This window comes from Anoplophora glabripennis, unplaced genomic scaffold, assembly GCF_000390285.2.
Source record: "Anoplophora glabripennis isolate ALB-LARVAE unplaced genomic scaffold, Agla_2.0 scaffold638, whole genome shotgun sequence".
Lineage (NCBI taxonomy): Eukaryota > Metazoa > Arthropoda > Insecta > Coleoptera > Cerambycidae > Anoplophora > Anoplophora glabripennis.
Genome location: NW_019417008.1, coordinates 217,689 through 233,932, shown reverse-complemented (window position 1 = coordinate 233,932; position 16,244 = coordinate 217,689). Strand labels below are relative to the sequence as shown.

Below are 16,244 nucleotides of genomic sequence, written 5' to 3'. Positions count from 1 at the left end.
TAATTTTACTTGCTGGGGACAGCGATTTCAGTAAATGGGTTGGTTGGAGGAATTGGAATTTGTCCTCGGATTTTCCTTAGAATAAGCGGTATCCCAGATTCAACTTTTGTAAAAAAAATAAATTAACACCAATATGGTACGTTTTCGACCAATCTGTTTATCAAAAAAGGTTAAATTCAACGAGACAATAACAAAATAATGTACCTACGGGATGTTCCATCTAAAAAATGAAGTAAGTTAACGTCTAGAAGAAATGGAAAATATTTTTAAAATAGGTATAAATTGATTTAGAATGACGGAACCATGGTGGCTTTATTTTTAATATAATATTTTATTTGCAGTTCGACCTCTTTATCTATTATGTTTTAATAGCGGGTATTAATAACATGTCTTTAAAACTGAATTAATTGTAGTTAATTACAACAACAGATATACATATATAGATTAAGTAGAATGCTGTAGTTTTTCGAGACATTATATTTTCCACATGAAAAAAACCCTCTCGGCCCTTCCTTAGTTGCACCCATGTAATTACGATTATGTTGTAATCGTCATTATATGAATAATCACTAATAAGATATATTTTGTAATCGGTTATGTCGAACAGCAGCAGCCCGTTCATATAATGTATAATATCTCGGATGCTAATGATTGTCTCTTTCCTTGAGTTAGACGACAGTGACAAATTGAGGTAAACTATTATCTAAATTGAGCTACTAATTTTTTTCCGTTATAACAGTTTTTGTCGGTTTTACCAAACTTTGTTATACAAGAAAAGGTTCCTCGTTTTGTCCTTGTTCTTAAGTATCAACCGATTTGGGAAATTTGTACCGGTTTTAAAAGCAACCTCCAGCTATTTTAGATTCTCCGCAAAAACATCAAATTACGATCGCACTACAGCTCATTGCACCGAGGGTCGGTAATTTTCTATAAATAAATAATTATCCGCTGAATGATCTGTATTGTTTTGTGGTTTTGCTTGCACACTTGTTTATTTGAATAAGTATTTGCCTACCGTCTAGCAGCCTTTTAATGGCCTACCTTCTTAAGTAAAATACCTGCGGTTTCGTAGGAGGGATTTCCCCGATCAATATTTCTTAAAGATTAATTATAATTCTAAAACATTCCTTTATCAATAATTTTTTTCTCGGTAGCTTGGCGAAGTTGATTAATAGATCAACAAAGTAGTATGCTAATTATGTCTACGCATAGGAACATGATGGACGTTCATTTTTAATTTTTTTTACGCTTTCTAGTGATTTTAGGTGATAAATCATTTATTAATGTTGGAGCACCTTTTGTATTCTTAAGAAGTTTTTCGAATGCCGTACTATACAGGGCGTAACACTGAAGTTAAGATAGACTTTCAGAACTGGTTCCTCTCATCAAAACAAATCAAAAAAACAAAGTAACGTTTTTTCCTAAAGCCAGAGGCTTCAATAAATTGGCCACCATCTTGGCTTTCTGCGTCGCAAGCTAAACTAAACTGACTGACTTGTATTTGTTGTCGCAGAGTTTTTCATTTACAAAGTATTGGTTTAGACTATTTTAAATCAAAACTTTTATGCACCGTGAGGTTTTTGTATAGTTATTATTATTAAAAGTCTAATAAAAACGTATTAAAAATATTGCTATAATGGAGGATAGATTATTTATTGAAAAACTTGAATTTATCTGTCTGGCTATCTATCAAATACGGCTTAGTGCAAAATTTAGTAAATAAGTTCTAACAATTAATTGTCCTAAAGCCTAGTCTACAAATCTACAAATCTACAAATAATTTTCACATACTAATGTTTTTGAACAATTACCTAAGTAGTTAGTGATGCTGTATTATGAGGTTTTTTGAAAATGACATCCACTGATTGTGATTTTAAAGCTTCAATTGAAGAAATAGGTTCATTTATGCCCATACAAAATACAAAATATAGAAGAAATGTGTGAACAAATATATCCACGTTAGCTGTTTGCATGCAAAAGATTGTGTAAATGTTTTATTTATTTGCGGGGTTATTTATTTTATGAGGATCGAATTGAAGATGTGGTAAATCTTTATAATAAAATTTATGCCGCTGTAGTTCAATTGATCCTACATGGTGATACCATGACGAAATAAACTTTTCTGTGGCTATCTGATGTACCATAATTAAATTGATACTTACTTCTAATCGGCATTCGATTTTATTAAAGGTTTTTTGTTAGTTAAACGATATGATACTGAATATACAACAAACATTGTTTAGAAGTTAACATACTTCATTTATATTAATTCCAAATAGTCCAGGAAAGTTAGACATAAAAAGACGGAATAAGCGAACTTTTTTACTCTGAGATTTTATAATAGAAAAGTGTAAAATACAGCGTTTTGAGATATACAGGTTGTTCTGAAAAACACTAGCATAAATTCAGGACCTGATAGAATTTCAAAAAATATTACGATTTGTTCCTCTGAACCATGGGCGTATCTTTTTCCGTTTTCAAGATACAGAGCGTTGAAAATAATTTTTTAGAATCTTCCACAAAATTCGACCGAATGAACTGAAATTCTGTTATGTGGGGTTTATGGGGATGTTCAATGCTCTGGAGGAACTTTTTCTTATTTTGAAGAGTTCATAACGTTTGACCTATACAATTTAGGACTGCCTGTATATAATTTAAATTCGTAGATAATTTTCTAAGATACATGTATCCACACTTTATAATGATATTTGCAGTGTGTGATGTATTACTTATGTAATTGATATAAGTAAACTGGGTATTTCTATTTTACTGATTTTTCTTGGAAGACAATGAAGATGCATTTTAGATGTCTAAGACTACCCTATTAAAACTATAAAATCAACAAAACCTACTTTTTGAAGTAAGCATTAACAGTTTTAACACTTTTAATCATGGCTATGCTGAAAGGGGGCAACCTACTTTTGTTATTAGTTGTGCCTTGTCTTTTTTTGCTACGAATATACAGGATGTTCGGTTATGAATCGGCCAAATAATTTCAATATATTCTACGACAAAATTAAAGGCGGTAGTTTAAATAAGATTTTGTCTGAAAGTGCATCATTTCCGAAATGAAGTGTTAAAAAAATTAAAACTATTTTCGAGCATATCTTAGAAATTCGAAATGTTTTTTTTCTAAACAAAATTCGTATAGCACATCATGTAGGTACCTAAATATAACCGTTTTCAAGATATCGAACTTTGAATGTAACTTTACTACTCTCAAAATAAAAGAAAATGGGACCCAAATTATGAATAGGTATTTATTTTGAAAATCGCACAAGGTGGAAGATATAGATATGATTTAATTTTATTTTTTTTTCTACAGACAATAAAAAAGCATAATAGTTCAGAGTTGATAAAAATGCATGAAACCAAAAATTGTATTTTTTAATAAATGTCCTAGATATTTTAAATTTTATGAAAATAATAGTTGTCAAAATAAAAAAAGAGAAAATAAATTTTAATAAACAACAAATATTTTCTTTGCAATTCTATTTTATAAGGTGCTCAAAGTATTCACCATTTACCTCCTGACAGTAATGAATTTGCTGAACAAAATTTTGTAGTGAATCTAATGATGTTGGGAGGAATAATGGAAATTTAATGCCTTATTCTTTCCTGCAACTGTTCGATAATTTGCGGCCCATTTTTGTAGACTACATTTTTTATGTGATCCACAGAAAAAAGTCAAGTGGGATCATATCGGGAGACGGGCTGGCTATCCAATCTCCCCTCTGCGTCCAATCCATTTATCAGGAAAAGTTTCATATAAATATGTCCGTACCACACGTCCAAAATATGGAGGAGTCCCATCATGTTGAAACCATATTGAAAAGAACACTGCCGTTCTTATGAAGCTAGAAACTTTCATACGTAGCTTGATGGACTATAAACTTAATGAACTAAAATATTTTTGTATATTTTATAAGAAAATGATTTTCAAAGATCGATATCTCGAAAACGGTTAAGTTTAGGTACATGATATGCTATATGAATTTTGTTTAGAATTTCTAGAAGAATCTAAAACATTTGTGTCTTATGATTTTTCTATAGCATAGCTATCTTACTTTAGGAGATAATCGACCGTTTCCATACATATCAGAGACCCTGTATAATTATTTTGCTTATTATATCGCCTGTTTAGTGCGACATTATCTTTTGAATGTCGTTATAATCGAATTCCACAGTAGTTTAAATTTTTTGAACTTCAATACCATATATCTAGAAAATGAGGCCCTCATTAATTTTTACCATAGAATATATTGACGACTTCAGGCTTTACGCGGATTATAGCTAAATACCCTGCAGTCTAAAACAGTAGTTCCAATTTCATTGAAACTCCACAATACCATGACGATTTTCACGACGTCATTGCGAATTTTTCTAAAACAGCCACACCCTTTGGAAATTCCGTAAATCGTTAAATTATTGACGAACAATGCGTCATTGGATTTTTGCACTAAATAAATCATTTAGACACTTGGTATTTGTTTCCCCATTAATATGCTTTAACCGAAAGTTGAAAATATGTGTTATCATTTCTTTATATGAGTGAAATTTTGTATTGTTTAGAAATTTTTTATGTATCACTTTGTATAACTGATTTACGTATTGGGAAGTCTGTAGATACGAATAGAAACATGCTTTTAAATTTTTTTATTGGGACAATTGAAATTAATTGGCTCTTGGTTGTCAAAGAACAATGAATGAAATTACGTCACACACATAAAATAATTTGTTCAATGTTTGCAAGTAAATTATGAATGTGTTATTTTTTATTAAAACCATTACTAAAGTTGAATGTGGCCTAAACCTGTCTCATTCAGTAACAGACTGTGACATTGAGTTATAATTATAAAAATGTTTATGAAATATGTATCTAATTTTGTATACAGTTTTTAAACACCGACTATTTTGTTTATAATTAGTTATTTATAAAGATAGTGTTTTGCAAATTACGATTTATTAATTGATTTTTTTATATAATTTGTAACGTAGATATTTTCGCTACAAGTGATAAAAATTCTAGTTTGGTATGTATGTAGAAAAATATCTTTATCCGTCAGCATGTCGTGCGACATTCATCAGCTGATTTATGTTTGTCCAAGACACGTGTCATTAATGTTGTTTTTTGTGATGCTTGTTTTGTATGTTTGCGAAGCTTGTGAATTTTGTACAAAATTTGTGCTTTTAGACAAAGAGTACTGCTTTGACAAAATTATTAAACTTGATATCATCCCCCTACAAATACATATTCAATTTTAGCATAAAATAAATACCTATGTTTTTATACAATGTGCTCCTTATAGATCGATCTTTATTTGTTCCAGACTATAAAAACTTAAAAAACCTAGACCTAGATCTCCCGATCGTGATTCTCTAGATTTTTTATTTGTGGTGGCACAGGTGAGATTTAGATACGCAGAAGCTTCAAACTCTAGAACGTAATTATTGAAGCGTATTCAGAAGATTGCCCAGTAGTAGTAGACAAAAAAGAGATTATCGTTGTATTAAACTGTATAAGTATATACAATTAAATAAGACATAAAATGCTTGTTTCCACCTCCAGGAACAGCCTTAACCCTGGTAGCAAAATCTTGCACAAGACACATATACAAGACTGCTGTGTACCTACCCCTGAAATCAGCATCAGGTTTACTGCAAGATTTAATTGTACAATTGTCTTGATCAAAGCTTTCAATGGATTTGATTCAGGGCACTTGAGCACAAAGGGGTAAATTAAAGCAAGTGACTATGTTGCAGACTTACATTAGAATTAAGTAAGACATATTGTACTTGACTTATACTAATTCACCCCTTTGGACTCAAGTACTTTTGGTTAAGTCTGGTGCAAGTATTGTAAAAGTATCTTGCATAAGAAACGATATAAATTTCAGCAATAGACACAAAACAATCTGACACAATTTGGCTATTTCAAGTAAACTTGAAACAACTTGTATTAGAATTGCACACGATTGTGCTACTAGGGAACCTTCTCTGGGGAGGTACGATCTTGCTGAGAATGAAGAAAATTAAGAGGAGACAAACGTGAAATAAGAAGGGCATTTTGAAAACGTCTTTATTTAAATAATGTCTGCATCGCAGATTTATGTTTTGGTAGTAACCATCACTATGTGAACAGTGGCGTGGCGATAAGGTGGCGCGATTTCAAAATTCTTTCCACTAAGTATCTCTAGAATGACTGAATGTCAGCAAAATATGTGGAAAACGTAAGATCAGATAAACTTAGTATGCGTATTTATTTATTTGGATGTAATGTATTACTAGAACAGGTAAAATGTTGCACATGCGGCCTACTGAAGAATAATATACCGCGCCCTCTCCCACACTAATCCTTGCGATTAGAATGAGGGGTAGAGATATTATATACAGCGTGTTATTTGTTTAAGATCTGTACCTTATTTACCACCCCATATGTTTGTACAGATTTTCAAATATTTCAAAAAGCTACTAATATGAAATTAAGTCAGCTTAGGTAAGGTTAGGTTTAATTTAGTTAAATTTTATACTTTATTAAAAACTGTAAGTCAGCTGATATTATAATAACCCCCTATGCTATAGGTCCCATAACAACTCGCACTTGTGATAGAAAATAGTATGTGCAACTCGTTCGGAAAAGTTGCCATAGCGCCACTTGGGCGCTTTTCGCACTCGCTTCGCTCGTGCGTCAACTGCGTCTGCGTGGCGCTATTGGCAACTTTTCCGAACGAGTTGCACAATGTATTATAATTGGTAAATAAAATTTATATTAATATGTATTTTTTTCTTGCAGAATTATGTAGACGATATTTGTGGTGAGGGATGCGGAGGGGCTGTGGGGGGTGAGGACTCCAGTTACGATTCCGATTTTGAGGTTGATCCACCTACAGGACATCAGGATGTCTCTCGAACAACTAGTGACACTCTTGCAGCAGAGTACGCTGAATACGTTCAGTCGTCATCTGAAATATCTCCAGGATACACAGCCAGGTTCGTAAGTTACATTGCATCAGTGATTGAAACAAATTTATTTTGTCTCAAATATTGATCCTTGAACGAAGCAGTAGTAATGACGGCTTAATTTTTAATCCAAAAGATTTAAATTTCTGAATCGTATTGTCCATTTTATAAAAAATTATTGAATAAAAATACATAGTTGCAAATTTAAAGGCTCTTAACAATTTAATTAGATAAATTATCTATTTTACAATTATTTCTTCTACTGCAAATCCAGTGCAATATGAAAGTTGAATGAAAGTAATCTTAGTTCATTGATCCATAATCAGTATTTAATTATTATTTTTGTCCTTGATTTTGCATAGTAGTATAGTAAATGGTAAGTCGTAAATGAGAATATAGGGCGACAAATTTCGCTTGAGACTTGAATTGTGCTACGGAAAGCATATAATTTGAGAGATGGTTATTAATCCAAGTTGTTCTTCATATATGACTCTATTGCTTTGCTATTTTACATCGACCTTTTAAATCTCGAGGTACTTATTCTTTACTTATTAAAAATCAGTATAGAAATCTGAAAATATCAAATAATACAGATTTATTTATAAAAAACAAACATATTCAATCATTCATTCTTTATGTAATTTGAAATCCATCAAAATTTAATATTTTCTTATATAAGCATTTGCTTTAACGTTCGTTTTTGTTATAAAGGGTGTTTAAATTTTTAAAAAGATATTAGAATATTTTTTAAATAAATGAAATTTTATGTCCACGATAGACGATAAATTAATAAAATGGGAATCATTAAAAAATTAAGTCTCAACCCAAATTAATGGCATATGCATATTTTTTCTTTATTTTTAATATAATTTTAATGATAAAAAAATGATCTTTTGACTTTGTAGGTATAGCTTTTACCATTTAGTACAAATTTTGATATGTTTAAATAAAGATACATAGAATTGTTTAAATGATTTTACGTATGATATCAAAAAATATATTTGGAATATTTCTAATTTTTTTGGAAAGTTTAACGCCTCTCACAAATAAGGGTTCCAAGAGCAAATAATTATATAGAAAATGTTCTTAAATATGCTACATCGTTTTTATCCTGCCATTGTGAAACATTTATCGATTATTTTTTTATCGCCTAAAACTAGCAGGTTAGTTTAGGGAATTCCATTGTCAAAAAATAACAGGATGTTCTGTGGCATAGAAATATCAACCACAACTATTTAATAAGTAGTTAAGGAGAATTTTCCTTGTTCATTGTTAAATGTGAGTAATGCGGATAAATTCAAAGTAACAATCAATTTACAATCAACGAATAACTCCCCGATGATTTTTGTTACTTTCAAATATGTATGACCAATGCATTGTAATTTCTTTCTAGGGTAGAATTCGCCCTTAAATTAGGTTATACAGAGAAATTAGTGCAGGCCGCCTTACAGAAGTTAGGCCCTTCCCCTACTCAGAATGAGCTCCTGGCTGAGCTCATAAAACTGGGTGCCCAAAAGGGCAGTTCGTGTGATAGCAGCCCCACGGAAAGTACTCTTGACGTTGCCGATTTTCATTTGGAAGCTCTCGAGGGAACCCAATCATTACGTCCAATAGTGATAGATGGCAGTAATGTTGCTATGAGGTAAGTGTGTATTATTGTGTTTACAATGATTTTTTTTATTATCATTTTTTAAATTCTTTTATATACATATTCTTCGGGTAAAAAACACAGGACTTTCCTTGTGTCATTTTTAATTTAGGCGTTTCTTTTTTCAAAACACATAGGGTCAAAGTTGTATTTTAAAAAATGATTATTTATAACTTTGTTGTTTTTAAAACACTATTAAAATCGTATAGAACTTTTTTCTATGCCGTGACATTTTTTGCGAAGAGAGTGGAGGAGAATAGGTTTATAACTATGTATTAACACCTCCATATGTGGACACAAATGTATTTTTTTTTTTGTTAGACTATCTCTTAAATTTTTTCCCCATAAGCCTAAATCAAATCAAAATCCCTAAATTAAAATTTTCAAAAAAAAACTACTATTAAGATAATGTATAAAAATATCAATTTTGACACTGGAAAAACTAATGTAAACACTATCGCAAAAACATAAATGGTAACATCGGATTTCAGTATTCGGAATCGCCTCCATTTTTCATGAGACATTTAATCCCAAATTTTTTTGGATAAGTTGTGAATATATATAGTGAAATTGAACCCAAAATGTAATTTCAGTCATGGAAACAAAGAAATCTTTTCCTGCCGTGGTATCAAGATCTGCGTGGACTGGTTCAAAGCTAGAGGTCACAAGACTATCACAGTCTTTGTACCGAAATGGAGGAAAGAAGCGCCACGTCCTGACAACCTCATTCGCGACCAACATATTCTAGCCGAATTAGAAACAGAAAGACTGTTAGTTTTCACCCCCTCCCGACATGTTGGGGGAAAAAGAATGGTGTGTTACGATGATAGATATATCTTAAAACTTGCAGCCCAGAATGACGGTATTGTAGTTAGTAACGACAATTATAGGGATTTGTGTCAAGAAAATGCCGAATATCGTAAGGTTGTGGAAGAAAGGATACTAATGTACTCGTTTGTGAATGATCACTTTATGCCCCCTGATGATCCGTTAGGTAGATCTGGTCCTACGTTGGATAATTTTCTTAGAATTCAGCCTAAAAAAGGTGATCCCCCACCACCCTGTCCGTATGCGAAGAAGTGTACCTATGGGAATAAATGCAAGTATCATCATCCGGAGAGAGGACCATTACCTCATAAAAGTGTTACGGAACGCTTATCCGAACACGCCCAGAGACATTTGCAGGTATTTAACTTTCTTTAATATCCTCTGCTGAAATTTTAATGTTTAAAAATTTGTAAAAGTAATCATAAAAAAATCATGATTATTAGAAAAAATAACATTAGCTTATTTTTGTAATTGTCATATCTTTTTAATTTGGTTTATTATGACTATTTTAAGGAAAAGAGTCGTCCTTTATCTTTTTAACTAAAACCGTAGCTTGTAATATTTAATGAATATCTCTTAACCACTTATCTTGCATTAAATTATATTTTATACATAAAATAAATTGAAGTTTATATTTCAAATTGGTAACACGAAATTTGCCTCAAAATGGTGGGCGATTGCAGTACTTTCTCAATCTAGGGACTTTAGGTTTGTTATGGCAATGAAGTTAATAATTACCGAATCCTTTATCGCAATTTGGATGCTTTGACATACTAGTATTACGAAGTCGACGATTAGAATTCAAACTCTGTGTTGGCATGAAAATCAATACTTAACCTCAGTCTTGGAATAGAGTCTGTAATCGGTTTATCAGCGTACATGTAATCAATTTTTTAATTCTTTGTAACAACTTGTCTCAATATGAATGTGACCCATTTTAATGAAAAAATATGCAAATGTAGTTCTATACCAAAAAAGTAACGTTAAACTTTGTTGTTTCTGGTATTATCTAGTTTTTTACGAACATTTTTACAAAATTTACTCGTTTGATACAGCACTTGATAGAAAATAATGTGGGTTAACTCTCTATTTATAATTAATATAGGACATCAGGAAGACTCCACTAGGTCGAACCAGATCTAACGTACCCCCGCCTAAGGAATCTCAGCATGCAGTTGTGTCTAAAAGCCGAAGTGTCGATAACGTCGGTAGTTCTTACCAACACATTCAGTCTACGGAAAACCTACACAAAAAACTTCAGAGACAGTTAACTCTAAATCCAAGCTCCGATCCTAGACTGGCTAGACGTTACGCCCCACCTATATCCAGTACGCAAAGTAGTCAGATGACTTTGACTACACCTGCTAGTGGTTATATTGCGCATCCGAGTTGGGATATGCATCAACATGTAACCAGAATAGCATCTGCACCAGACTCTTACAGACCCTGGCCACCTCAGCAACATCCGCAGCATAGGTAAAGTAAAAGAAAAAAATTTTTGAAGTAGTTAATTCACTGTAAAAACATACAGGGCAATTTTAAACTTATATGCATAAATTTGGGGAATGGTTTAAGATTTGAAAACACGGAAAAAAGTTTATATGAACATGGGTCCTAAATGAGTCATAAGGAAGCTATGGTCATTTAAAGATAACCATATCATTCAATGGGTTTTTGTTTTATTCTTTAGAATTAGTATGAATTTTAGTACATAAATTACCATCAATTAATGCTATTTTTTGAAATAAGCAATTATTTTCAATAACTGGACGTTACGGGGCAGACGAGATTATTTAATTTAATATTTTTAATGTGACGCTTTGTTTAAATTATCTCTTACAATTTTTATTCAGTGCCTAATTAGATTCAAATCGAAAATGACCGCATGTTTCAAAAAATAGCTTTTATTTACAGTACAAATGAATATGCTAAAATTTATGTCTCGTATATAAAGTGGTTCTATTGATATGAAACAAAAACTCACTGTCAACGGTCATCTTGAATGGCTTATGACTCATTTGTTTTCATGTGTAGAATTATTCCCTAAGAATCACTCTGTATATGAATACCCTGTATCCAGAAACTATGAGAAAAAAGTTTAAGGGGCGATTGTACCTATGACACTTAAAAACTCAGTATCAGCAGAGTTACATAACCTCAAAGAAACTAAATGTAAGAAAAAAATTTTCAAAATTTGGAGGATTATTAGCAGCACACTTGGCAGAAAGTTGGTGACTGACTTAATTTATTGATAAATGAAATGATCGTATGGTTTATCAAAAATGTGCAGACACGGTTATTTACCTAAAAATTAATCAGCGCCAATTGTCTGTCGTGAGTGCCTTGCTTTATTATAGACTAGAAAACTGATCATAATTTTTATAGGCGCTTTTTTAAAAATATAAAAATTAAATGACAATTTCAAAGCTCATTAAAAAAAAGTTGTAAAAAAGGTCATATTCTTCCAAGTCAATAACATTAAGTATTTTTGAAAAAAAAAACATATTTAATGTTTTGGGTCAATATTTTGCCATCAGTTTTCTACTAAAACTATGAGGTAGGTTTTAATGCTTCCAATCTTATAAAATATGTGTTTTTTTGTGTTCAAATGCAGCTTCCTTTGTACTGCAGGTAGATTAATTTTAATTCTCTTTCTCAGAAATTATTAATGCTATTGACTTGGACTGAATAACTTTTATCGCCGAATGCCCAACGCAAACACTTTCGACAATCGTGGCTCTTTGGTTATACTCCGCACTTGGTTTTAACGTTTTAACTATGGAGTGTAGACAAGAAGTAAAGACTCTTATAGTCCATGCATACAAATTTCGGATCAAGTTTTCTGACCCAAATTAAACTTTAAAGAGTCGCCGCTGTAGCGCTGGTGTGCTGGGGAGTCTGTTAACGAAGTTGCACTTACGTCGCCCATATTGTTCAAACTCTACTTGCTTACATCAGTGCCGCCTTTATGTGACCCAAGAAATGGCTTCCCTTTTTTTAACTTTTCTTCATTCCTTGTCTACACTCCATAGTTCAACATTGGGATTATTTTGAGGTTATGACTGTTTAGTACATACTTCAAGCTATTTCAATGCCAATCGCGACTAGTGCTGGCAAAAACCGGAATAAAGTGAAACCGACTAACCGAGTTCTGTAAAAACCGATTTCAGATAAAACCGATTAGCCAAACAGTGGTTATTTGAATAACCCAATAACCGGTTACTCGAATAATGGCCAAAACCTTATTTTTGTAGTGGGTATCTACTATGCAGCCAATGTCAATAACTACATAACACTAAGACTATATTATAGCGTTATGTTGGCTATGAAGAATCCAATTATTCGGGTGTTTGAATGAACAGATCGAATATTCGGTTATTTGAATAATCGAATAACAAGTTTTTGGGTTTCGTAACAATCCAAATTATCTGAAACCGGTTAACTGACTATCTAAAAAACTGATTTCAGTTGCCAGCCCTAATCGCGACCTGTTCATGTGATATAAAACAGCAGGAATTTCAAACTGAATTTTGTCCGGATTTTGGTACCGCACCCTGTATAACTGTAATAACCCCCACAATTTTTTACTCATACTTTCCATGCACCATGTTTATATTATATATTTATGATCTATTTCAGACACATGCAAAGAATATCGAGTTGTTCGGATTCTCAGTTAAACGTGTGGCCCCCTACATGGTCTCAAGGCAGCGTACCACATCTTGCAAGTCCTACTGCCCAGGAGGATGCTCGAAGAAAACTCCACTATCATTTAGCAGCCATATTTCCTGAAGAACAGGTTACCCAGGCCATGCAGATGTACCCGGATGAAACGAATCCGCAAAAAATATGCGCTGCGATTTTATCGATGTTTCCGAAGACATAAAAAGACGTGAATTATTCGAAATGTAAGTGTAAGTAAAGGAATGATTACTTATTGACGTTGAAAAAAAAGTATGAGTTTTGAGACTTTTTTATAAATAATGTTAGAAATTATTGACGTGAGTAAATCTGATTTTCTTAGGTACTTAATAAAGTATATGAAGCTGCGATGAACATTTACCAGATGATTACGAAACAGTCTTAAAATTCATAGAACCCTTAACTGAAATATTATTATAGTTGCGGGAAAAATATAAATAACTTAAGCTGGTCTTGTTATTTATAATTTTTATAAAATGGCGATTTTGTTTAATAAAAAATAATGGAAATTTAGGATAAAGTAATAATAAAATTAGTTTAGTGCCAGTTTGTTGCATCAAGGTAATAGACGGCATGTGAGTCATTCCAATTAAAATTATCAAATAATCTCAACATTGATGCTTTTGTCTGCAAATAGAATTTAATGATCTATACTCGAACCACAATATGAGAGTGAGACAATTGGTACTAGCACCCTCTGTCAGCAAATTTGGAACTGAGACAATTCTTTTTAAGTGACAATTTATTATACTAACATGTTTAAAATGGTAATTATAAAATTTATAGCAATTTTGGGAGTTCCATTTTGAGCAGTTTTGGGATGTCCTAGAGCAAATTATCAAAAGTCTTCATTTTTGGTTTAAAAAATCAAATTGATCTACTTCCAATATTCGTTTTTGGTCATTCGTCTTTCCTTTAGAGTTCAGTTGATTTGCAATTTTTTTGGAGATCGGGAGTTTTCAGAAACAGATCTGAAATTGTATGGGCTAGTAACAGTTATTTCGAGGAGTTGCATTGAAACGTGAACAACAAAAGAACTAACTTTGCTTATCTTATAAATACTTTATATCAATGTAACATTTTATGTGTAATTTCACCAAAGGAAGGGATCGTATTTGAGGCGGGTATAACATTTTTTGCACCAAAATTAATAATTCTATTAACTTCAGAGTTTGCAATTTATAATGTTTTTTGTGTGGCTTTTTTTTAGATGTTTTTTTTAAGGTTAACAAAATTAATCCAACTTGCTAACACTATCTAAATCAAAATTTGAGTTAACCTGTACATAAATTTAATTAATTTGTGGCTTAAATGAAAAACGGTATACGTACAGTTGAGTTCTTCAAAAATATAATTTACGAAAATGAAAAGCCACTAGATGGTGCTGCTTTCAAACGGAAAACCATAGTCATTATACACCATTAGAGATACGCAGTAATATTAAATTTTGTATGATTTGCTTGTAACAATAACAAAAAGGTATTGGAATACAGGTACGTGGAGGAAAATGTGTTGTACAAACGTTTTGTGGCACCAACAGGGATAGAATTATTTTTATTTCGAATAGACAGAAATTAGAAATTAGGAATTTTTCGCGAGTTCCCATTTGATCAACGGTAACAAGAAATCAGTTACAGGTGCATTTTCGCGTAATAACGGGAATAGGGAAAATTCAAGAATAAGCTACTCTTATGACGTCAGTACCTATAAAACAGGAACTGATTTTCTTACCGGTGTCTAGTGGTGTGTTACTAGCGGTTATTGCGATAGAGTGAAAGTAAGGTTAAAGTAAAGTAAATCGTTCAAATTACTTTGAATTATTTAGGAGACTTACAGTCCTTACAGATCTGCCAACAGCTAATGTTTTGTTGAATAGATTAATCAAACATGCAGTATCATTTTCTATTACTGTTTTCAACAGTTTATGAAATGTTTCTTCATGCGAAATAACTGGAAAAATACATGTTCTTGGTATGGTTTCTATCCTACCAAATGTGTTGGTCAATTACATGACGGGTAAGTTGTTCTCTAAATACTTATATAAAATTTTCGGCGATATTGCTTCCTTATGAAATTGTTCCCAATTTCCTCAGAGCTATAAAAAAATAAAAATAAAAAAAAATTCCGAAAAGTTCGAGGAAAAGCAACATGAAAATGAAAAACAAACAACCGGTTATCGGGTTACCGCAAACAAGAGTAAAAAATTTCTGTTCAGTAACAAGGAGGGGATGAACCGCTAAGATTCTGATGGTTATGAACGGGAATTCGCGAAAAATTCCTATATGTCGATTTCACAGAGATAACAAATGAAATGCAGTTATGCTCAAACTTCACTCAGACTAGAGCCATTACCACCTAGATTAATAAGGCATCCACTCTTAGTGACAAATTTAATGTATTACTCCGTAAAGCAATAAATCCTTAACGATATGGATTTACATATTAAAATTTCATTGAAATTAAATAGATGTAAAATTTGTATTACCTCGTAACTAAAGAACATATTATAAATTTAATTACAAATAAAATAAACAGTATTTAACATTTAGTTAGTCTTTCGAACTTGAGTATGAACTATACATTTTAAAACGGAGTTGCCACAAAAACAGCCTTTTGCTACACCCTCTCGTTATTTTTCCTTTCATTTTTCTTATGTAAAATGAAGCTTTAAAGCAAAAACTAATGCATGTAGAATCTTTAGAAAATTGTAAAATAGCAATTGCTGCGGTCGATAGCCGCACGGTTTAAGGCGTCAGTACTTAAATCGATGTGTGCTATTTCGAATCCCGCGGCTGGTAGACCGTAGATTAGCTATGCTTGTACGGAGGATTGGCACCCTCTGTGCAGGTATGGTAGGGTGAAAGAATGTTGGCTTGGGTCAATGTGAGATTGACACCGGTTGGCATTTGACCATCCCCCTAATTAATGAGGTTTTCCAGGTTTCCCTCATTCCTGCACTGAATGTTTGGGCCTACCAACATAAGTAGTTCCTGGGCGCAAATGCGGCCTGCGTAATAATAATATGCCGCCTCCTCTCCCGCACAATTCTCCGACTTATGGGCTAATTCTCGTAGTTAGAATGAGGAGTAGAGATATTATTATTATT

General features: G+C 32.3%; 1 protein-coding gene across 2 annotated transcripts in view; it reads left to right on the top strand.

The window, feature by feature from the left end:
* LOC108913706 (probable ribonuclease ZC3H12C) overlaps window positions 1-15,891 on the top strand; it is a 65,334-nt gene extending 49,443 nt beyond the window's left edge. For both annotated transcript variants that reach the window (XM_018719299.1, XM_018719300.1), the window contains exons 2-6: window positions 6,794-6,990; window positions 8,354-8,602; window positions 9,202-9,793; window positions 10,542-10,912; window positions 13,076-15,891. In XM_018719299.1, coding sequence (XP_018574815.1) covers window positions 6,794-6,990; window positions 8,354-8,602; window positions 9,202-9,793; window positions 10,542-10,912; window positions 13,076-13,322 — 1,656 coding nt within the window. In that variant the 3' untranslated portion in view covers window positions 13,323-15,891. The remainder of the gene's footprint in view (window positions 1-6,793; window positions 6,991-8,353; window positions 8,603-9,201; window positions 9,794-10,541; window positions 10,913-13,075) is intronic.
* The last annotated feature ends 353 nt before the right edge of the window (window positions 15,892-16,244 follow it).